Here is a 25,390-nt window from a genome sequence, read left to right on the forward strand (position 1 = left end):
TTTCTTCCGCGTTTTGTTTTTGTACGATCCATAATTTATTCGTTTGAAGGTTTAAGCATTATTTAGGGATACTATACAGTATATTTACCCTTGTTGACATTTATAACCCTCGAATTTATATACTTTCAAGGTTTGTCAAAATTTGTCCTTTATTTATTATTGATGCCACGTATAAACAAATGACACGTGTTAACACATCATTGGACACAAAATTTCGTCAATAGTTAAGCAAGGAGTGACAGATCGCAATTAGCAATCTTTTCTTCCTTTGACTTTGACTTTGACTTGTACTTTGACTTTCCGAAACATGGGGTGTTACATCAATGTCTTAGGTTTCTAGTAATTTCTTATTTTGTTTTACATTTATGTGTAATTTATAGTCTCTTACATCCTGTTTTGGAACAGAGGAACCTGTTCTTTCTAAAACGCAATGGACCGAAAACACATAAAAATGTGTTTTATCTAAAACGCAATGACTGAAAACACTTCTGTCACACCCCGATTTCCACGTGTATCACCGGTGGGCCCGGTGGGGGATTACCGTGACGTAGTTGGCAACAATATAGTCAAACCACACAATTATATGAATGCACAGCGGAAGCATAAAGATAAATATAATTCAACCTTTTGAATGTAATATCAAGTGTATTACAGAAGTCGAATTGTATCCACAGGGGATCATAAATAAAATAAAGTATTGTTCAATCAGATACAACATCAAGTTTGCGAGACTATTCGTGATGCTAGGAAGCTATTACCAGCCAAATTTCGTGTAGTACCTGCACTTAATCTTTTGGGGAAAATACGTCAGTTTACACTGGTAAATACGTTCAACTGACACATTTGAAAATGTTTATTAAAATTGATTTGAATGCACGAGGCACAAACTCTTTTATAACTTGGGAAAATTATTAAAATCTTGTGAACGAATTACATGTCCTTTTATGCGTTCAGTAGCCCGGATCCTGTCCGGGTTAAAGATTAATAGACACACCACATTGCGTAAAACCGTAGTGTAAAAACCAAAGGCTATGTCTTTTAATAATAATAATGTCGACATAATATACCGGGTGTACGCCTACACCGGGATGTCGAGGTCGTGGCCATTTCGTAAAATGATGCCAAGGATATCCGGGACAACGGTCATTAACCCCCCAAAGGCTTTTAAGTAACAAGACTGTTTAAATGAGCCGATCACATTATTCAATTAACCACCTAAGCGATGGAAGATATGATGCTCAATCAAGCGGTATTAATATACCGTATCCCAAGCCCGTGTAAGGGAAAATAAGTTAAAGTATTTACCTTTGCAAGTATATTCCTTAATGGATTACGTCACAGATAGCTTTTACTGGGGCTCCTATTCTGGAACGAAGGTTTTAATTAACCTATTAGAATCCTAACGGGTCTTTATATTGGTCGTAGCCTAGACCGGTTGGTTCCGAAATATAAATACGGTTTAATCGCGCGAAAAGGCGAAAACCGAGAATGGAGTGTGATTCTGACCCAACAAGTTCAGAGACTTGTTTTATATGGGTTTAAGGTTCACACTCTGGATTTCGGGGTCAGAATAATATGGTTTGACCCATATCGGCTAATTTATGAAAACTAGTTTCATAAGCCGAATCGTGCGCGCAATAGGCGCAACGGGTAACCGTAGGAGTCCTACGCTTGTTTCCTAAGTTAATATGCCTAAAAGAGGTTGTGGTATCAGTAGGATACCTTCCGTGTTGCCCGTAACGAGTTTAAGTTAATATTATGCCCCGTAGGGGTTTTTCGGTCATTTTAAAGACTTTTAAAGAGCTTTTCGAGTTCTACAGGAAATCTGAGTTTCCCGAACAGTTTATAAAGTTTAAAATACTTTATTTATTATTTAAAATCAGTAGCAACTGGAATCGGGTCAAAAGACCTTGTAGAAATCAAGTTTTGGCCGAAAAGGGCATATTCGGTATTTACCGAACCGTAGCCATAACCGCAGGTTATGAGCAAGGTAAAAATTATTAAAAATCTTTAAAACTCCAAAAATATTATTTTACAATAGTGGGTAAAAGTTTTGGTGACGAAATCTTGGTTTAGATAGGCGTTATGCTAATTGCGCCGTTTATTACAAAAGTTTACTTTAATTGCGCTTTTTAGCATAACTCTCATTCTAAACCTCGGATTGACGTGAAACTTTAAGGACATGCTTATAATTTAGTAAGCAAGGTTATGATCCATTCACGCGTCCGAAATACTCGTTTTATTTTAAAAAGGCCGTTACGGTCAACTTTTAGGCGATTAACGGAAATGCGTAAAAGACTCGGACAAACAATGAACCGGTCACAGAGGGTTATACCATCATGTAACCTGGTCCTAAGAGAGTCCTAAGGCATATCTATACCTCACTAAAACGGGTCAGAACTGAAGTCAATGCAAAAGTCAAACTTTTGCGACATTCGGCTCCGAACCGGGTCAATATAGCAAATGGTCGATTCAAACGAGCGTAGAGAAGTTTATATACTTAATATCATGTTTTATAAGTGTCAAAACAGGTTTCATATCATCTGCATTACAATTTCTACAAGAATCGCTAATATAGCTTTCTGTTGACTTTTTGTGTGCACGTTTGACTCGACATTTGACATAGTTAGAGTGGTGATCAGGGGAAACCCTTTTAGGGGTTTATTACCCACATGAATACCAACTCATAACTACTTTTGATTCGACAATTCACTGGACCATTCGCGAATTATCGCCATGCCAACCGTTAGTTACGACGGTTGGGTTTATAAGCTAAACTAAGCAAAAACAGAACTATGGAAGGTATGGTATACTTACAGAAGCTTAAGGCAAGACTTAAGAACAGAGAAGAAAGCTTGAGAGCTCTTAGAATGATCAGTAGTTGAGTGTTTGAGGTGTGTGTTGGTTATGAGCCAAACATGCCTATTTATAGTGTTCAATTTGCCTTAGGATCATTACACATTGGTCTACCACTGATCATGGATGATGGGCAGGTGTCCCATGGTGCTATGGGTCGAGTAGGGGGCGCCCATGCCTCATTTATTGGTTATTTGATCGTTCACTAGCTCAAAAGGCATGAAAATCCAAAGTTTCTGCATCTGGGCGTCCCACGCGGCCCGCATGGAGGATCCATGCATTTTGTACGCGGGCCGCCTGATGTTTAAAAATCAGGCGCGTATCTTAGGGGGCTCACGGCCCGCCTTCACTTAACCCAGAACATAACGCGGGTCGCGAGAGGTTAGATTTTCAGGTTTTTTTAAATCTTTTGTAATCATGACGAAATCCTGGTAATTAATAACGAAATCTTTCGTAATTATTAACCTGACCTTTCGGTTTTGAAGGGGTAACTTTGCGATTTGGCCCTCGATTATTTACAACTAAGGGCCTCGTGTTATTCACTCGCACTGTTAAGTCCCCGGTCAATCTATTAATTATTCGGAAACCCTTAACTTTCATTGTTGACGCTTCTAACCCTTCTTATACGAATTTGACCACAACTTTCTCGTTTTAAAACGGAACTTCGCGGAATTTATACAGTATATTCTAGTGAGCGTATAACACTGTTACAAAGCCTCGGGAGCGTTAAAGGGTCACTTAGAGGTATAATTAAACATGTTGACACAGTTAACCCCTGTAGCTTGTAATCTCTCACTTTCTTTCGCGTTTCGCTTCCGTACGATCCATGATTTATTCGTTTGAAGTTACGAGCATCATTTAGGGTTACTATACAGTATATCTACCCTTGTTTGACATTTATAACCCTCGAATTCACATACTTTCAAGGTTTGTCAATATTAGTCCTTTATTTAATATAAATGCCACGTGTAATCAAATGACACGTGTTAACACATTATTGGACACAAAAATTCGAGGTGTTACAACTTCAAAAATGTGTTTTTCTAAAACGCAATGGCCAGTAAGTGTTCTCTCTGTCTATGAAAATGAGGCAATTTCCAGAAAATTAATTTTTCTGATGTAGTTTTATTAAAGCAATTTAATCAAAAAAAATATTTTCCAAGCTGACATGGCAGCTCGACCCCAGCCAGCGGCTTTGCTCCTTGGACCCCGCCAGTGACGATGTAAAGAGTATTTACTATACCTTTTTTTCGGATGTAAAGAGTATATATATATTGTTGCGTCTACATCCAATCCAAAACGTATGCTTCAAGAAGTGAACAGGAATTAAATCTGTGATGAGAGAATCAAATTTTGATGTTTTCGATCCTAGAACGGTGGTCATGGATTTTCCGGAAGATGAAGATGGATGCTAGTATGCGACCACGGTGACTTCGGTTTTGCCTTCAACAATAGCAATTTCTCTGATCATGTTCTGCACATTTATATCTCTTCTAACCCGATTGACTCTACACATTTTTATCTAAACTAACATCAATGTAAATAAATAAAATAAGCGATAACGGTAGGTGGTCAATACATGAACCGATTTCTTTTAGTTAGAGATTAAACATGTCAACCCGGGAGATGGGTGCGACCATGGTGACTTCTGTTTTGCCTTCAACAATAGCAATTTCTCCGATTGTGTTCTGCACATTTATATCTCTTCTAACCCGATTGACTCTACACAGTCACCATCGGGTATCGCTTATTATTATTATTATTATTATTATTATTATTATTATTATTATTATTATTATTTTATCTTCAATGGATTTATAATAAAATTGAATATGTGAGAGTTTTTGTTAGGCTCGAATCACCCACAAAAGCACAAATTAGAACACTGCTTTTAAAAAAAAAGAAAGAAAATTATATGCCACCAAAACCTTTGATTTTTTTTTTCATGAAAATCTGATCTTTTTTTGGTCTTGTCTCCGTAACTAAAAGAATAATCTGGATTTAGATTGTCATGGGTTGTGTATGGGTTAACATGTTTAATCTCTAACTAAAAGAAACCGGTTCATGTATTGACCACCTACCGTTATCGCTTATTTTTTTTATTTACGTTGATGTTAGTTTAGATACTGGTTCTACTTCATATGTTTCAAACCAGTGGTTAACTAAATGGGCAGCGTTAGCTAAACCAAATGGTTTAGGTATCGACCACCTACCATTATCTCTTATTTTCTGATTTAAAGTTAATAACTACATGTTAAGTGCATTCTAAGTTGTTTTATTCTAACAAACTATAAAACTATTTTAGAATTAATTACATGGCTAGCATCTAGGGTTTACTTATATTGTTACTTTAATACCTATTTTCAAAAAATTACACAATTGGTATCAATTTTTACAAATTGTTTCGCTATTAGTACTAGTACTTGTGATTATAGAATTTATTACATGATTAGTACTTGTGATGCACTTCTAGTGAAATGATATTGTAAAAGTTGGTACTAATTGTTTAATTTTAAATAAATTGATGTGAAAATCGTAGAATAAGCAAACCAAATGTAGTAACCATGTAATTAATTCATTATTTTACTATCATAGTTTTTAAAGTGATATAATTAATATTAGTTAGTAGATAATCTTTTTGAGAGTTGTAAATGGAATCATAAAGAATATTGAAAAGGGGAGAATAAAAGGAAGACAGTGGAAGGTGATGTTGTTATTCACCGTCACCGTCACCGCCCCAGTTAGGTTATGGTCATCTTTCTACGGTGTAAAGCATATGCTCATGTGTCTTCCTGCACTTGGTCAATTATTTTATTCCTCCTTTTTGACGATTTAAACTTTTTTTTTATTCCAACAATTGAAAAACCTAACAATAAAGTTTAGTTAAGAAAAACAATTAATGCTTAAACTATTAACTAAAGTCATCTTTTTTTTTTAACACCCAGTAGACCAATTGGTTGGGCTTTTGCATCAACTTTGATTGTACACGAGAGACCCAGGTTCAAAACTAGGAGACCCTCTATTTTGGGCTAGGTACATCCTGGCCCTCAATCCACCCGTGAATAGAACACCATTAAGAATGGATATCATAGGCATTTAGTTCTTACCAAGACCCGCTCCAGAAGGAAACCACTCAACCATAACTAGTGTAAAACCCCACACAACTAAAGTCATCAGTCGTTCCCAAAAAAAAAAGGAAAAAGAAAAAGAAAACTTAAGCCATCTTTTACAGCGTAGTTCTAAATTTGAGAGTTAATAATTGGATAATGAAAAATGACCATTTAATAAGCAAATTTACTAATTAAATGAAAAACAAGATACGGTGTATAATCTCACTTATAGTCAAGTTATTAGTAGAGTTCTGAGAATGATGAGATGTAGATGAGTCTTACCTCTATCATAAGGGGGATAAAGAAACTTCTTCCGGTGAATACTAAAGTCAGATACAAACATAAAACTCAAACACAACGTGTATAGCTACTCAAAATATATACATGGTAGAAAAACATAGAGTAGTCAAAACTGACTTCCTAAATAAATAAGTAAAATACTCAAATCAAATAATTACATGTTTTTACACCAACGATTAAAAAAAAAACAAAAATGCAAAAAAAAAAAAAAAATGCAAAAATGCACAAAACCGGTCAAGGTTGGAATTAGTGCGGGTTCTAGTCAATGAGTCAATAACCAGGTATTGATGGAATCGAGTTGGGTACGGAACCGGTTTTTGAGAGGGAAGTGATCGGTTTGGTTCTATTTCGAGTGTTTTTGTGTTTTGACCGGTTTGGGTCGGGTGTAACTGGGTTGAAACCGGTTTCAAATCATAACCTTATGTATAACCCACGGGTATGGTTGGTGTGGAACCGGTTCTTAACAATATCCAGTTCCGTGATCACTTTGTTTTGCACCTCTAGATGCAAATGATAGAAATCGGGCCTACGGGTTATAACAAGCTACATATGATGTTTGTGACGTATGGTTGGTGTGAAACCGGTTCTTAACAATATCCAGTTCCGTGATCACTTTGTTTTGCACCTCTAGATGCAAATGATAGAAATCGGGCCTACGGGTTATAACAAGCTACATATGATGTTTGTGACGTATGGTTGGTGTGAAACCGGTTCTTAACAATATCCAGTTCCGTGATCACTTTGTTTTGCACCTCTAGATGCAAATGATAGAAATCGGGCCTACGGGTTATAACAAGCTACATATGATGTTTGTGACATGATTTGGCATATCAAAATGTTTTCATCTATTGGTTTGGACGATGTAACTTTAAACAACACGATATATATGCTCTTTTTAATTATGCTAATTTCAAGCTAATTTGTTTATGTTAAGTTGCTAGATGTATGAATTTAATTCACAACTTTTAGTTTAATCCAATTCAAATCTATTTGAAATAACAACATAAGAAATGGTTATATCATTCTTGCTCATATGTTTAACATCCTTAAGTAATGTTTCTTAAGGTATCAGTTTTGTCAAATAGAAATAAAATCGTGAGTGGCTAATTATATATAATAGAGTTTTAAATTTCATTGATTACGTTACTCAAACCATTTAGTTTTTCTACGTTTGACCCAATTAATTAGTTTTTTTTAACAGCAAATTTTTTACTCATGTTGTCTGTGAGACTTGAACCCAAGACCTCCCCCTCCCAACGTGTTTAAAAGTATTGTCTTTGCCAATAGACCACCACCACATTGGTACCCAATTAATTAGTTGATGACAAAACTTTGAGGAGCTTAATCTATTTAAATTATAAAAGAAGAACAAAATGTAATATTATATAACTTTAAAAATTTTGGAGTTACAACTTATAAAATGTATAGTACAATCCTTTAAAACATATTGTTAACTTTTAAAGCAACTTTCTCTAGTGATTTTTAAACAATCATAATCTTTTTAATACGTTAATTTTTTCTTTAAATTATTCTGTAAAACAAACATTTTATTCTTTTTAATTTGAGTATAATATTGCTATAGTTTATTTTAAGTTAAAAACATTAACATGTTACGTGATTAACAATTTATGTGTTAGTTGTCGTATTGCGTGAGTAGCTTTGTAGTCATAGTAGTGTAAAAGTATATTGTTTTTTGTTTGGGGGTGGGAATTAAGCTTTAAAAAATATATAGGGGTTTGAGAAGGGGGCGTTTATGGTATGTATGTGTTGTATAAGTAGCTAAATAAACAATTACGTTAATGCTTTTCTCTTTTCATTCATTACCAAGCAAGCTCAAAAAGCATAAAGAAACATTAATAATATAAAACGAATGCACATGATTTATAAAAGCAAACCCGTCAATTCTTGGACGAATTATAAAAGCATGCCCGCCTTATCCATCTAACATCTCACCCATCAATAGTTTAATGAAAAGTGTTTTATATAATTATAAGTAAACACTTTTATATAGACAAAAGATTATAAATACTAAGTAGGGTAAAGATAGTGTAAAAAGGGGCTAAAGTGTGAGAAGTGTATTATAACACTATATATAATACTATATAACACCATATAAACACCGTATAACAATATGTAATACCATATAACACTATGTAACACTATATATCATTATATAACAAATATAACACTATAGGCTATATATCATTATATAACAAATATAACAGTATACATCTATCATAGACATGCTATCAGACAACCTATAGTGTTATATTTGTTATATATGATATATAGTGTTACATAGTGTTATATGGTGTTACATATTGTTATACGGTGTTTATATGGTGTTATATAGTATTATATATAGTGTTATAATACATTTCTTACATTTTAAGCACTTTTTACAGAATCCTCTACCTAATTAAGTAAACACTTTTATATAATATATTATGTTTTACATGCAATGCATTCTTGTCAATTTATACTATACATACTAGAAGAGTTAAATTGGTTCTGAGATTGAAACACATAATTACTTATGAAATGTACATCTTTATACACACGCAATAAAGTTTAACTTGTCAATTTATACTATACATGCCACACGCACAAAAAGTTTAATATATTGACCACTTAGTGGAAGAAACATAAAGATGTTACATAAGTGTTATAAATAAATAAGATTATAAGAGACATAAATGTTTATATGGTTCATACTGTTCACAATTCAAAATTAGTTCTCGTAGAACATAAATTATTATGAGAAAAAAAAAAAACGATTCATTTCTCTAATCTTAAAAAAATATAAGAATATGTGCAAATATAACGGCTATAATAAGTTTGAATATTTTTTTATGAAACTTACACATATATGAACATCTAAGTTGATGGTTTATGTACATGATCATTGATTCATTGATCTATGCATGTATATGTAACACGCATAAAAAAATTTAAAAGTATGAATCATTAATCAAAAAGGTAAAAGATTTAAATTTTACCTTTCTAATATCGTAATAATTTGGTGTTTTGTGATTATTCTCACTTTATATATTTATGATTAAATTGAACCTTTTAACTCCGCAAATCTTATGTGAATTTAAAGTCTATATATATATAGTTGGTAGTTAGGCTGAACGGGGTGTAAGCGGCAACCCCATGCGGGGACTGTTTTTGCCGAGCGGTAATGCACCGCCATTCATGCGGTTACCCATTTCGGTGAGGCGGTTTGGGTGGTCAGTCACCGAACAAGAGAGAGAGAGATGGTGGGCCCCATGGCTGTAACAACCAATCAATATTTTTTTTTTTTTAATAAAAAAACAACTCCCCTAAGAGGGGTGCACCCCGTACGTTTTTGGACAAGAGGGGAGTTATAGAGGGGAAATGACATGGCAACGTATGATTGGGTTAAACAAAAATTTCACTCACCTAATTAGGGGTGCACCCCCTTCACCCTTAGAGTTATGAAACTTTCACGCTCGAATTATTCAAGTCAATTATCTTTCGAGCTGACAACCATACTTGTTAGATTGAGTATGCTTTTGTCACGAAACATTTCCGAGCTTTTAAATTATATGTGTATATATACATACACACATACACTATGATTATATTATATTTGATAAATTTATCATCAAAAAGTAGCACAATTATTTGGCTAGTTATTTTAAAGGGTCCAATAATATAGTTCAAGAACTCAACCATAAATAACTGTCACTAGTATTAGTATACACACCAAACACAAGTACACAAGTTGTCAAGAAACTTGTTGTATCTTATGAAACCAAACATGAAGCACTTATGTGTGTTTCTTCTTGTGCTCTTTTGTCCTGTTACAGTAATACCGTCTGTTTATGGACGAAAATTCCATAGGAGTTGCAAGAAGCATCACAACAGTCGATATTCAGAGTCTTGTAAATCCACAACCATTTTTAACATCTTATCCTTTGGAGCTAAAGCTAATGGAGTTTCTGATGATTCTAAGGTAAAACACATAACGAATAGACGTAGCAACTCACTTATATTATTCTCTTAAAGAAAAATGGGTTATTATGGATTTTATTGGTGTCTATTCAAATTATACAACGAATCAATTTGAGTCTACTTAACTTACACATTATAAAACTTGTTACCTTTGTGTCTAATGAAAAATATTTTTGTGTGCAGAAACTAGTGGCTGCGTGGAAAGCTGCATGTAAAGTTGGTGGAGGAACTTTGCAAATTCCCTCTGATCACAAGTTTCTTATCAAGCCTGTAACACTTCAAGGCCCATGCATGGCTCATGTTGTTTTCCAGGTTATTTCTCTATTATTTACAGTGCTAATTAGGAGTGTGTATGGTTCGGTTTTAATCCATGACAAAAAGTTGCGGTGATTGAAAATGTAAAATTGATCGGGGGTTAATTTCCGTTTTGGTTATCGATTAATTGTATAAAACGGTTAAATTGTGGTTCGGTTAATTGACCAATTTCAACAAATCTAGTACATATTTAAGCCTTAATACATACCGAAATCCAATATCCTTCCCTCAGTGATATTAGTCTTGTAAAAATACAACAATTTTTGTATTATTAACTACTCCAATGGCCACAATTTGAGTGTCAAACTACAAGAAAGAGACATCATATACCCATATTTGGGGGTGTTTATAAACCACTCAAATCGACCGAACCACCCAAAGAGAATTAATTTGGCCGGTTTGAGATTTGAAAGGTTCAGTTCACGGTTCGGTTTTGACAATTTGACGGTTTAAGACTTTAGACATGCTCTTTAGCTTTTATTATTATAATACTATCCTTCAATATTAGAATATGCATTATAATAATGAACCATCGTTTTATCACCTTAGCATTTAAAATTAAAACTAACGTTTTGGAACAAAAAACAATCACTTCAAACTATTCAACCACCAAGCCGGTCGGGCCTGACCCACCCAACTTGCCCAGTGGTGGTTTCTCATTTTCCGAAACTGTAGTTAGCAGTTCGGCCGAAAATTTTTATCAAAACCGACTTAACCCTTTCTACTTTATATTTCATTATCTTATATATAAAAAAATTAAAGATGAGATAGGTTTGAATTTAAACAGATAGACGGAACTCTACTAGCACCATCAAAAATAGGATCATGGTCAAAGTCAAACTTGTATCAGTGGATAAATTTTAAGTGGGTTCAGAATATTACAATCCAAGGAAGTGGTGCAATTGATGGTCAAGGCTACAATTGGTGGGCTCCTATTGAATCCAAACAAGCTTCTTTAGATATAAAACCAACGGTATTTAATTTATATATATATTTATTTATTTTACAGTAATTATATATTTATCCTTTAGTCATTTTATTTTTGTTAATTATTGTGATTGTTAAACTAGGCTTTGAGATTTTACGCAAGCGAAGATATAGTAGTTCGCGATATCACGATAAAAAACAGTCCACAAGTTCATTTGAAATTCGACAACTCTCACGGAGTCAAAGTCAGCAATGTTACCGTTTTGGCACCCGGAAATAGCCCCAACACCGATGGTATTCACCTCCAAAACACCCGTGATGTAGAAATCTTGCATTCAAATATCGAAACTGGTACTACATTTCTTTTACAATAAAGCTCTCCTATCTGTTCGGTTTATGATCATGGGTTATTGGTTTCGTTATGCCATGAACGCATTCATAAATAAGTGATTTTAGTATGTTGTATGTATCTTTGTTGGGCCTAGTCAATGGGCTGAAAGCCCAACCCAATCAGAGCTGGATATTTAATGATTATGCGATCTTATATAACAGGAGATGATTGTGTCTCCATACAAACCGGATGCTCAAATGTTCACATTCATCATATCAACTGTGGTCCTGGACATGGTATAAGGTACTTCTACATACAAACCCTATTAGGGTAGATCAAGCTATTTACCCACTGTATTTTTATATATTTTCTAATTATATATTATTTAGAAGCTTTTATATTACTTTGATTTGTTTTTATTTAATTCTGTTATTTTAATTAGCCTAAGGCACACTAGTAAAATCCCACCAATAACTTTAAATATCTTGCCTTGGATAATTTGATGAAATAACTTAACTAATATAATGTCATAAAACCCCTTGATTTATTGCTTATCGAAAAATATATTTGTCTAGATATTGATTTTGTTCACTTATTGTGTCTTCAGTATAGGAGGATTAGGAAAGGATAAAAGTATTGCATGTGTATCGGATATCGTTGTAGAAAATTCTAATATTCAAGACACTTTATATGGAGTACGAATCAAGACATGGCAGGTAGATTCATATACTTTAATATATTTTATCTGAAATGACTTAGTGACTGATTGGTGTCATTTTTCTTCGAATTCTTGTTTTTGTTACAGGGTGGATTAGGCTTGGTCAAGAATATAACGTTTTCAAACATCCAAGTAGCGAATGTTAATTTTCCGATAGTAATCAACCAATACTACTGCGACAAGAGTTTTTGCAAAAACGAAACAGGCTCTATTGCCATAAAAGAAGTAATGTTTGATAAAATAACGGGGAGTTACAGCACTCAACCTATTCATTTAGCTTGTAGCAAAGATATTCCGTGTACTGAGATTAATTTGTCTGATATTCAACTAAACCCTTCGAGAAGGCCTCTGGAAGGATCTCAACTACAACAAGCGTTGTGTTATAATTCTTACGGGTATTCAAATGGTCAATTAGTACCCTCTAGTGTGAACTATTGCCTAAAAAAAGAAGGTGGTGGTGGTTCAGTTAATCAAATTTCTACTTTGTCTAACGAACTATGTTAGTTGAGGGTATGTAATGTAATATTGTAAATGTTGAAGGACCATTTAAAAGCACTATTGTAACTATGCAAGTATTGACTTTGGGCCCGGACCACATGGTGTGCCAAGTCTTTGCTTGCAGTAATGGGCCATCATAGGAGGAATATGACTTGTAATTTCTATCTACTACGTTGACTAAGAAAATAAATGTCACTGGGTTTCAATTTGATCATTTAATTTTTAAGGTGTTTTATTTCTTCCTTTAAGCTTCACTTATTCAGTAGGATATTAATTTATATTTATAATCATGGATATTTACCCCGGTAGATATAGTAACAAATAAGATTCTATTTGTTATCATTAATTTTTGTGCCCAACAGTTTGTGCTTATCCCTTGTCTTCTAGTTGCCATCAAATTGTGTACTATAAGTTGGGGTACGACAAACTGTTGGGCACAAAAATTAATGATAACAAATAGAATCTTATTTGTCATCCTACTTACGGTAGTATTTTACCGAAGCAACAAACTTTGCCATCAAATTGGTGAATTCAAAGCGTTTTATTTATATGGTGTGAAAAAATATACATTATGAACCTAGACAATAGGAATGAGGTATTTAGACTGTACACGTCAGTAATTGAAACACTAATCGTTTACTCACCTCCTATATGAATATACGACTTTTATTGTATTAAGATATTGATTGATATCGGGTTCTTATCATTTATGTTCTTGTCATATAGCGTTTTTGTTTTTTGTCATATAACGTGACAAAAATTGAAATGAGCTCCGAAAGGGCCTATGAATAATGGATGAAAGAGACCACAAGAAAGTGGGTGATAGAGCGTTGCTTGTAGTCTTGTACGCTGAAGTACTTGGAAGAGAAAAGAGGTTGATATTTAATGATGATATGATATAATATAATATAATATAATATAATATAATATAATATAATATAATATAATATAATATAATATAATATAATATAATATAATATAATATAATATAATATAATATAATATAATATAATATAATATAATATAATATAATATAATATAATATAATATAATATAATATAATATAATATAATATAATATAATATAATATAATATAATATAATATAAATATAGGGTTTGGCTATATAGAAAACCCTAAAAATTTTAAGAAACCCTAGAAAACCCAACCTCCCGACAATTTTTTTTTGAAAAAAATAACACATGTAATATACATGTTTTTAAGAGTTTTGGGCAAAAAAAAAACAAAAAAAGCGCCGAAGGAATATTTTAAAAAAAAAATAAACAAGTTTCAGCATTTTTTGTCTAACACATGTTAGTCACAAAAGTTGCTGAAATTTGTTTATTTTTTTTTTAAATCCTTCGGCGCTTTTTTTTTGGCCCAAAACTCTTAAAAACATGTATGTTACATGTGTTATTTTTTTTCAAAAAAAAAAAATGTCGGGAGGTTGGGTTTTCTAGGGTTTCTTCAAATTTTTAGGGTTTTTTGTCCAGCATTAGCCTATAAATATAATATCTATATCTATACTATATAATAAAAGAAACCAACTTTGGGACACTTGTCATCATATTAGACCATGTCTTATAGATAATTATTATTTAAGTTTAATCTCTTCTTATCAATTACAGATAACCCTCCTACGAAATATTATTTAGTTTAATATCTTATGGATAATTATTATTTAATTTAATCTCTTCTAAATAATTATAGATAACTCTTCTACTAAATATTAGTTTGGTTAATCTCTTCTACTTAAGTATAAATAATTATTATTTAATTTAAATTTAATATATACTTCTCATTTAAAATATTACTAGAATTACCACAGAGGAAAAAATAACTAAATCGAGGAAAAAATAACTAAATCGATCTATGACTCGCGCGTTGCGATAGACCTATCAAACGAGGAAAAATAGACGCGCTGCGACGAACATGTCAAACATGAAAAAATAGATGGAAAAACGTTGAACCCCACACGCACATTGCGGCGTGTTAACTCAAAAATTTAGAACGTCACTTTAAACAGAGAACTTATGAAAGATGAAAAGTATATCAGAGACCAAAGTTGAAAGTAATTGCAAAAAATGAAAAGCTTTGGGCTGAAAGTAAAAAAAAATAAAAGGGTTAAATAGCAAAAGATGAAAACTTTTGAATTAGAAGTAAAAAATCAAATTAATTAAATGGGTTAAAATACCAAAGATTGAAACTTTAGACTTAAATTGACAAAGATTGAAATTTTAGAGTTAAAAAAGAAATCAATTTCAGATTATGAAAACAAAAGAGATAAATAGATTTAATTAAATTGATGTTTAATATTATTATTATTTAATAAAAAGATAAACGAAAAAATAAGGGTGAGAAATTACCAGAGAATGACACGTGTCCAAAAAAGATTTCTATTTATTAGTATATATAGATATAGATAATAGATATAGATTTATTTGATTTTCTATATCATATGACAAACACATACTTTTTATTTGTAATATACAAACTTACTCTTATTCTTTTGGATTACCAAATAAACAAAAATTAATATTAAATCTTATTCTACTTTAAATGTCGAATAGAATACTTCTATTTTTCTAATAAAATATTATTCATAAATTTAAATTGTTAATTTAAGATATTTTTAAATAACCAAATTATTTATCACTAAAATCAAACTTTGTATTAATATATTATTTATATTTATTTTCATTATTAAAAAATTATTATACCTATTTTATTACATAATTTTAAACAAATTGTATATAATTTCAATATTACTTTATATATAAAATAATATTTATTACGGTCTTTTTAAATATAATTTATATTTTATCACTCAAATGGTTGCTTATTTGTTTCTTAAATAACATGTTTAACCACTGTATTTTCTTTTCAATAATTATCTCCGCAATCACCATATCTATCGTGTACTGAGTATACCCATTAGTTTTTTTAAATATAATTTCCTTATTTTTTGGTAAATAAAATCATCTTTATTCAAGCCGTGTAAAACTCGAGGGTTTTAAAGATATAACGTTTTTTTATTATTTGGTAAACTATATTACATTTATTCAACCCATGTAATACACGTGGTTTTAAAGATGAAATTACATTTATTCAACCCGTACAATATGGTTCTCATAGATATAACTTATAAAATTATATTTATTCAACTCGTGCAATAAATAAGGTTTTAAAGATATATTGTTTTATTATTTAGTATATAAATTTATTTATTCAACCCGTGTAATACACGGGGTTATAACCTAGTAGTATAGTATAATAAAGCTCTTTTCAGATTTAACTAAGGAGATAACGGAATTTAAAATTTAGTTTTCAACTTAAGTTGAGTCATAGGTCTTAAGTATTCATTCTTTAAAAAATATTTTGTTGATCATCAAACAGAGAATGTTAAGTCTCTGTATTAATAAATGTGAATTTGTTGATTATTTCTGAAATGATATAAATAAATAGTTTTTGTTTGGAAAAATGATTTAGTGAATCAACCTTAAGATACTTGGTAATAAAAGTTGATATGTTTAACCAACTTTATATAAGCTCAACTTTTCATTGATATTACAATGGCTTCCCTCACCACTAAATGAGTGTATACAACTCACACCGCTTAAACGGCCAGCTCAGTTTACACGACAGGTTTAAAATCCAAATAGTTAAACCGCATAAATCTCAACGTGTCTAAACTAATTGAGCGGTTTCGATGGTTTAGTCTACTCCAATAGTATATGAACACCTTTCCTAAAGTTATGGGAAAATAAAAAATCCATAAAAGTCAAAAAGAAATAGCACCAATATTCAATGGTACAAACATAAATAAAGATACAAGTATAGATCATGTTTGAGAAAAAACCCACAAATACATACACAAAGTCACAAAACATGAATCATGATGCATCAAAACATGACCTACTACATACACAAAGTCACAAAATAGTTCCAACCCACAACAATATACATCTTTGACCCCCATAAAGTACAAGTAACCATCAAAGTTTCACCATGATAACACACCAAAAGCACCTTTCTTAACATTCTTCACCAAACATAGAACTAGAAAAGTGTGCGACATACAATTATACGATAGTTGGAGGGGTATCTTTGTCAGATAGAACCGGAACAGATGCACCTTTTTTCCCTCTTTCCCTTCGACTATTTTCCGAAAATTTCATACTCATTTTGTGAAATCCTTGTTCTTTTTCAGCCGCGGTCCATTCGGCCAAATAATAATCTTCCTCGGTTACTCCTTTTTTCGGCCCACAAAATAAACCACCCCATTGAGGGAAGTATATGAAAAGAATTACAAGGGTGCAACACATGATCATTACTCCCATTAGAGAAATACCTTCTTCTGTTGAGTATCTTGACCCCCTGAAGAATATCACTTGTGTCAAAACGGCCCCTACGTTTCCTCCACCACCAGTCATCCCCGATATCACCCCTAATGACCTGAAATAAGATTCAATCACTTTAGTTGGTGTAGATTTCTACTTTTTCATGGTTTTTTGAATAACATTATTAACATAGATGCGTTTTTGTTATCATGGAGTTGATATTTGTTATCTTGTTGCGTATTATATACGTGTCTAGTTTTTGTCTCGACTGTATTATACATTTATAACATGTACGGACTGTTTGGCAACTTCTGAATGGGTAAATGCTGAACCAGTAAGATGTGGATGTCTGAACCATTAAGAGTCAATATAATGCTTAACCATTATATAATGCTTAACCATTCAAAGACAAATGTCTGACCAATTCAGATAAGAGGTCTTAACCAATCAGACTCAGTATAATGCTTAACCATTCAGAGGCAAATGTCTGAACCATTCAGACATCTGCTCGCGAAACAAACAGTCTAAATCATTAAGTGCTGAACCAGTAAGAGGTCTGAACTATTAAGAGCTCAAACAAACAGTCTCTTACTATCTTATTAAGTATGAACATGTTTTTAAATTAAAAGAAAATTGAGAACAGCCGACACGCAATAACATCAATTTGAATATGTAGGCTAGAGTTTTCATACTTTGTAGAAATCTTGTAAGAAACAAATTCATATTAGTTAGTTGAATATTTGAGAAGAAGGAACGTGGATATAGTATCGGTTTTGTGTTTTTTCTGCGACGAATATGAGGAATCGGTGGAACATTTATTTACTGCATGTTCGTTGGCGATTAGAGTTTGGGCGGAATTCAGTACTTGGTGCAATATTTCCCCGATATTTGCTTTCGATTTTAAGGATCTGATGGAAATTCATAATTCTAATCAAGGAGGAAAAAAATTGAAGAAGATTTTACGGGGACTGGTTATTATATCGTGTTGATGCATATGGAAGACCAGGAACGAATTGGTGTTCAACCAGATAAGGAGAAAATCTCAATAGATTATGATTGAAATCAAAACGAGAGGTTTTGAGTGGCTAAAAAATAGAACATCATGTAATTATATAAGTTGGAGGGAATGATGTAAATATCCAATGTATATGTTGTAATTTGGTCCTTTGCCCGTTTGGGTCGGGGGCGTTTGTTCTGTATTGGCCTTTTGCCTGTTTGGGTCGGAGGTTGGTTTTTTAATGAAGTTTATTTTCAAAAAAAAAAAAAAAAAAAAAGTTAGTTGACTATTTCAGTGATTGTAAGAAGCAAATTCATATTAGTTAGTTGACTATTTCAATGAAGAATATTCAAAGCAAACGAGATTCCCTCCGTTTTAAAAAAAGGTTCCTATCATGCTTTTAAGTTTTAATTAAATATAACGAAACTATAAAAACGTCCATATCATGAACTCGTGATATTTTCAACAAATTTACTTTAGCAAAAGTCCATGTTTTTACTATGCTGAATAATTTGCGAGGAAAAATAGCGTAAAATATCAAATACAGTTTTATATTATTACCACTTATCTTTATTCCATGAGAATTAGCTAGGATACTTTACATTTTGTTAGTTATAATAAAACCTGATAAATTATATTGTTATTTTTGATTTATTGGTATACAAGTATCTATTATTTGGTAAATTGGTTAAAAAAAACAAAATATATGGCTAGTTTTAGTAATTTAGAAGAGAAATTATGAGAATGATCACTTTTTATGTAATTTAAAAAAGGTTTTTTTTCTTCACAAAATAGATATTATTTCACATAAAGTGCACTTATCAATAGAAATATCTCCAGTGTACAAAGTTTTACCAACTTCTTACTTTTTAACTATTTACACATGATATATTTGTTAAACATCTCTTTCATTCATGAATATACTTTTCATGTATCTACTCTCTTTTCAGGTATCGAAATTCTTTAAAAAATAGAGTAGATACATGATTTAGTTGATTTAATCAAAACAACGTTATCGTTTGGATGTGTTTCGCATCGAAATTAGATGCATAACAGCCTAATATTCACTTTGCCAGTTTCTTACTTTTATGGTTTTCTTATTTTAGAATCCATTGCTATTATTACCAAAGTGTGAAATCATGTTTATATTTTGTAAAAATAGAAAAGAGTAAAAATAAAACACAAAATCAGAAACAACATACCTTCGGGAAACAAACGGCACAACACCAAACGTAAGACCACAAGCTGCTTGAACAAAAACAGAAAACACAAGCATCACAGCAACCGAACCACTCAACGAACCAATCTTCCCCAACAACAAACACAACAACCCACCAATCATCTGAACCACCCACAACGTCCACAATCTCCCCCTCATCCCGAACCTCTTCGCCACCCAATCCGACAATATCCCACCTCCAGGCCTCGAAAACAAATTCGCCAACCCAAAACTCGCAGCAATTATCCCCGCAGTATGCAAGTTAACATTAAACCTGTCGTAAAAATACTGTGCGATAATATTATCAATCGTTAGTTCCACCCCGAAACAGTACCCGTAAGTCAACGCCAAAATCCATCCTCTGTAATTTGTAATCGCGTGATAGAAGACCTGTTAATTTCAGAGATACTAAAGTTAGATAAATATATTTTATACAAATTTCAATTTGTTATTTTTTATGTATTATTCTTGTAATATTTTCCTAGGATAAATATAAATCCGTACACCACAATTAGTGGTGAGAGTTCACATGGTCAATGAGATTATTTTCAAATATTAAAACAAAAATATAAAGATGTTTATTTAACTTTAGTATCTCTAATATAATACCTGCGAGAAGCTGTCTTTGTGTTTCTCACCGGATTTTTCGAGTCGGACGTAGTTTCCGTCAGGCATGTCTTGTCCTAGAAAAAATATGGCGTACGCGCTAAGTGTTTGAAAAAAAGCCGGAATAAAAAACGCTATTCTCCAAGCAGTGAATTTGGTTGAACCAATGTTGTCGTGGATTAGAGAGTATACTAGTGGCATGATCAGCTGTGTCGCGCCTCCACCGAGGTTGCCCCACCCACCGGAGAGCCCGTTCGCGGTTCCAACAACGTTCGGTGAGAACATTGAGCTCATCCAGAATTGGGTCGAAACGAACGTGGCTAATGAGAATCCAGTGAAAAACCGGACCATTAGGAACGCGGATGGGGAGTTAGCGATTGCGCTAAGGTAGACGGCTGGAGCGGTGAGGAGGATGAGGGAGGATGAGGCTAGGCGTGGACCGAAGAGGTCACAAGCGGTCCCCATCGCTACACGAGCGAAAACCGCACCCGAAACGGCTGCAATCCCAGCATTACCGATGTCGGTAGCGGTTAGATTGAGATTGTCTCGGATAATTGGGAGGAGTGGGGGAGCTGCGAAAGTCGAAACGAAACATGCAAAGAAAGATATCCAGGAGAGATGGAAGGCTCTCATGTGAGGCGTAGCGATCGAAAACAACCGGAATTCGGTTGCTTTGTGTTCGGAGTCAACCGGAAGAGCGAATTTCCGATGATCGGTATCGGAATTTTGTGAGATTTCCATTGTTTTTGGAATGAAATAAAACAAATGAAACAAAACCCAGTGGTTTGTTTGCTATATAGTGATGTGGGGTGGAGTTATATAAGGCAAAAAGGGTGATACAATGATAGGCTTTTGCTGAATATAGAAAGGTTAGCTGGGGCAAAAAACAAACAGTTGGTGTTCGTTTTTTAGGAGGTGTTTTCTGTGAGGAAATCGGCAGAGGGATAAAGTGGGTTTATGTAGTAAAAAAAACTTGTGATTCGGAAAACTGTAAACGGCAGAGGTTTGGCCTTTGAGATAAGTGAAAGTTTGGAGTTTTGTCTCATTGAGATGTTTGTATATGTAGTTACCCTCACAGGTGGAAAAATAGTCCAAAGTCACGGTTTTCCTTAGAATGTGCAGTGCCATTGATACAAATAGCAAAAAACCTAGCCTGAAGGGTATACTCGACTCGATCACACAAAACCATATATTTGTTTACTCGAACAAAAAACCCGAAATGTATAACCGTAAAATTTCAACTTTTGTTTTTATATTCCTTTAACTATTGTTTAATAACGAGTTAACGTCACCTCGCGCGTTGCGGCGAGATGTTGATTATAAAAGTCTTTAACAATCACCATATGAGATGCGAAAATTATTTAATAATGTTTCGTTCTAGTAGCTTCTTTACTTCAAAAAAAAAAAACTTTCTTTTGGGATATGTATTTTGATAATATTATTTATATTTATTGTTAGGATATACAAAATTATTTTTTGAGATTAATATTATAACATATTTACCTTCTTTTAAATATTTTAAATGTTTTTATGGTGATAATGAAATATATATGTTATTTCTCATAACGTATTATATTGTATTGATTTTTAAACATAAAATTATAGAGAAAATAATATATACACACACACATGAAAATCCTAAGGGGTATTTTCTAAAACACTAATGGATATATCTGATATCCGCAGGTATACCCGATACCCGATGGGTAAATACTTGTCAAATACTCGACGGATAATGAGCTTGGTATGTGACAAGATTTTACAACTGGATATGAGAGAGATTAGCCACTCCCGACCCATTACCATCCTTACATTTTCCCTACTTCCCCCATTCCCCTTTCTCCCCAAGAACCGGTGAGGACTCGTCGAATTTCAATAAAACTTTTCTCCCTAAAATCGGGGTGGTGGTGTTCACACCCGGGGCCGGGTGTCACCGACCCCTCCTCAGCTCCCACTCAGTTGCCCCTTAATGTTGATGCTAGAGTTAGCATGCATATTTTAAGCATATGAGCCGAAACACAAACAATTAAACAGACGAAGTTTTTTGTTCGTATTTGTTTGTTAAGAAAATAATCAGGTTATAGGTTACAACCATATGGTTGAAAATCAATATAGTAGTAGTCGTCGGCTTGGAAAAAAAATTAAAGTGTGGGTGGAGCATATCCGGCATAAAAAATCAATATTGATTTAAAGTACTAGTCGGCTTGAAAAAAAAAAAAAAAAAAACTATTTTAGGAAAAACTGCTTATAGTGAATTATCTTTTCGGGATCAACGAGCGGCCATTGTTTTAAAAACATCAATTTTAACTTTCTACAAAAATGAATTTGAATTTGAAATATAGTTCACAACATGCTCATAATAATATAACTTTGAACCCAAATATATATTAAATCCCTTATGCTTCAATTGTTTCAGCATGCCTTTGTCCCCCTGCCATTTGACACGTTCAGCTCCTTAACATCGGAGGCAGTTCGGTTCTTTACTAAAGTTCAGCGTGTGGTCCACAGCAACTTTTCGACCCCTCAAGGGGCTTTGTTTTTAATAGATTAGGGTTTTCTATTCAGAAGGGGTTGACGGCGCAGTTTGTTGCTCGTCTACCTGCTATTCTTATGTAATTTGCCCTGATTATTGGAATGCAATATAAGTTTTATCCAAAAAAAAGTAGATTTATGCAAATACTTTAGTGTTATGTAAATTAAAAAAAAAAGGAGTTTAATAATTTTTATCTGGTACATACAAATACTTATCAAACACCTTTAAAACACTTTTTTTATCGACAAATACTTCTTAGGCACCTTTGAAACATTTTTTCTTTTATCTTAGATGATGCTTGAACTCGTAATCTTATAGTTTTCGCCTTTTCGGTTTCGGTCATCTTGACACCGTATTTTTTTTTTTTTGGATAAATAGCGTATTTTGGAAAACCATTGGGACAACTAATGTCTTCTGTTACTTGATTTCTAGTGTTATAGGGGTTGATATTTTTGGATAAATAGCGTATTTTGGAAAACCATTGGGACAACTAATGTCTTCTTTTACTTGATTTCTAGTGTTATAGGGGTTAATAACCCTGACTTTGTAGCCTACAAAATTACAAATTTACCTAAAGAAATTATTAGTGATAATGACATTATATTAACTTAACTTAGAAATTTCAATAAATTGATTTTTTATGAAACTTCCTTGTGAAGTTAGTTAAGGGTAAAACAAAAAAAAAAATAGTAAAAATAGTTATTCTATTGTGAAAAAATGGATACTTATTTTGAGATGTATCAAAATAGTAATCTATACATAGAAATCGAACAAAATGAGTATTAGCAATTCAAAAAATATCATAGTTTTAAAAAATACAACAAAATGCAAGATAAAAAAAAAGAAAACAAAATTGTAATTTTGGAGAATACAAGTCCTTTGATTTAGTTTCGGTTGTTCTCTTCAGGGGTTTCCAAATATTTAAGGAATATGCTTATTGAATTTTAAACATTGTTCCCAACAGGTGTTATAAAAATAGCTTATTTTAAGAGTAAAATGTCTCCATAGTCACTCTGCTTTGGTGAAATTTCACCTTTAGTCCTCAAATTTTTAAAATTACAGGTATGCTTCCTATGGTTTGCCAATTTGTTACTATCTAACGTGGATGAAGGTTAGTTTTTGATGTTAAGTGTGTGTGTGAAATTACAAAATTACCCTTTCCTTTTGAATTAAAACACAAAATTAAAATATAAAAATGAAATTAAATGAGTAGTGGTGGAACCCACTACTCTTTAAGCTCAAAGTCTTAATGTCAAACCAGATATGTCGATCTTCCACCACTAATCACACCATTCATCACCCCCACCACATCATTCATCACCTTTGGTCAACCTATCATGCTTTCCGCCCAACACACCACACCGGTGAGCACCTGCAAAACCTTTTTTTACTCTATTTTGATTTCCCACCAAACCCTGAACTAAGTGGGTAACAACCTAAAAGTCGAATCCGAACCAGGTGAAGGTCACCAAATGGTCCGATTTCTCCTGGTTTTGCAGGTGTCAGTTTCTTTTTGGCCCGATTTTGCTCCGATCCAGGTTTGATTTGGCCTGATTTTGTTTTCACATTCGCTGAGTATCCACATCGGTTGACGTGATTTAGGTGTTCATGATTTGTTCTTAATTTGGCGGTGCTGTTCAAATTGTGCATGTGTCGTTTTGGTTTTGTTGTGAAAAGATTAAATCTTTGTAGGTGATTTGATGATACCCATGGCTCACCGACAGGTTTGGGTTTTTTTTTTTACGAAGTGGTAGTTGATTTTAGGGTGGTGTTGGTGGAGGGTGGTGGTTTCAGTGGTGGTTTTAGGAGGTGGTGGCAAGTGGCGGTTTAAGGAGGTGGTGGGCGATGGTGGTTTTAGGAGGTTTGAGGTGGTGGTTTTAGGATGAAGAAGAAGTGGTAGGTGGATCCCACCTTTTTTTTAATTTCTTTTATTGATTTGATTGTCTTTTTTTATTACTAAGGGTAATTTTGTCATTCCACACCCAGTTAACTGAGAAAATTAACGTCCCTCCACTTCAGGGACTATCAGAGTAATAACGGAACAAATCATAGGGAACATACATGTAATTTCCAAAAGTTGGGGACTATAGGTGTTATTTTACCAAACCAAAGGGAGCATCTGGGCATTTTACTCTTATTTTAATTAACAAAGGCTCCTAAAAATAAGAAGCCGTACGAAGTGTATCAAACAGACTCCGATTGACCTCATTCAAGAGGCATTGGAACCGTGTCATTGAACTCTACGATGTCAGATTTTAGGTTTTCACTTTTAGATTTGTAAGTTGTAGATTTTGGATTTTTGTTTATTATCATTGTGTCTTTTGATTATCATTGTGTATGTTCTATATTTGCGTCATTGTGTCTTTTTTGCGACTCATTGTGTTATATTTTTCGGCATTGTATTATATTTTGCTTGACATTGTGTCATCTTGTGTCATCCATTGTGTCTTTGTACACTTCTTATTTTTAAGAGCCTGTGTAGAATAACTTAACTCCTAAAACAATATTAGGTTTGCTGAATTTCCGGTAAGAAAACTGATACAGTTATAGTCGACTTGGGAACCTCTTACTATAATAAAAATTAAAATACTACTTTCAAGTGATTACACTTAATTAAATGATGATCATTCAAACAATTATCTTGTTAGGATCAACGAACAC

General features: G+C 33.0%; 2 protein-coding genes across 2 annotated transcripts; one reads left to right on the forward strand and one right to left on the reverse strand.

The window, feature by feature from the left end:
• The first annotated feature begins 9,985 nt into the window (after positions 1-9,985).
• LOC110896049 (polygalacturonase At1g48100) lies at positions 9,986-13,257 on the forward strand. The gene is made up of 7 exons (XM_022143475.2): positions 9,986-10,248; positions 10,431-10,559; positions 11,350-11,535; positions 11,633-11,840; positions 12,042-12,123; positions 12,428-12,536; positions 12,626-13,257. The coding sequence occupies exons 1-7, from the start codon at positions 10,042-10,044 to the stop codon at positions 13,040-13,042; spliced, it is 1,338 nt and encodes a 445-aa protein (XP_021999167.1). The 5' UTR covers positions 9,986-10,041; the 3' UTR covers positions 13,043-13,257.
• A 3,556-nt stretch (positions 13,258-16,813) lies between these two features.
• LOC110896050 (high affinity nitrate transporter 2.5) lies at positions 16,814-21,202 on the reverse strand. The gene is made up of 3 exons (XM_022143476.2): positions 20,200-21,202; positions 19,574-19,980; positions 16,814-17,489 (listed from the first exon to the last, which is right to left on the reverse strand). The coding sequence occupies exons 1-3, from the start codon at positions 20,935-20,937 to the stop codon at positions 17,117-17,119; spliced, it is 1,518 nt and encodes a 505-aa protein (XP_021999168.1). The 5' UTR covers positions 20,938-21,202; the 3' UTR covers positions 16,814-17,116.
• Between the last annotated feature and the right edge of the window lie 4,188 nt (positions 21,203-25,390).

Source organism: Helianthus annuus, chromosome 12 (genome assembly GCF_002127325.2).
Source record: "Helianthus annuus cultivar XRQ/B chromosome 12, HanXRQr2.0-SUNRISE, whole genome shotgun sequence".
Classification (NCBI taxonomy): Eukaryota; Viridiplantae; Streptophyta; class Magnoliopsida; order Asterales; family Asteraceae; genus Helianthus; species Helianthus annuus.

Excerpts from the sequence above, each read along its gene's own strand:
- LOC110896050 (XM_022143476.2), bottom strand. The coding sequence starts at position 20,937 with ATGGAAATCTCACAAAATTCCGATACCGATCATCGGAAATTCGCTCTT. Across the intron at positions 19,981-20,199 it reads ACAAAGACAGCTTCTCGCAG|GTCTTCTATCACGCGATTAC; the intron begins GTATTATATTAG and ends TGAAATTAACAG. Across the intron at positions 17,490-19,573 it reads GTGCCGTTTGTTTCCCGAAG|GTCATTAGGGGTGATATCGG; the intron begins GTATGTTGTTTC and ends ATCTTATTTCAG.
- LOC110896049 (XM_022143475.2), top strand. The coding sequence starts at position 10,042 with ATGAAACCAAACATGAAGCACTTATGTGTGTTTCTTCTTGTGCTCTTT. Across the intron at positions 10,560-11,349 it reads TGGCTCATGTTGTTTTCCAG|ATAGACGGAACTCTACTAGC; the intron begins GTTATTTCTCTA and ends GAATTTAAACAG. Across the intron at positions 12,537-12,625 it reads TACGAATCAAGACATGGCAG|GGTGGATTAGGCTTGGTCAA; the intron begins GTAGATTCATAT and ends TTTTTGTTACAG.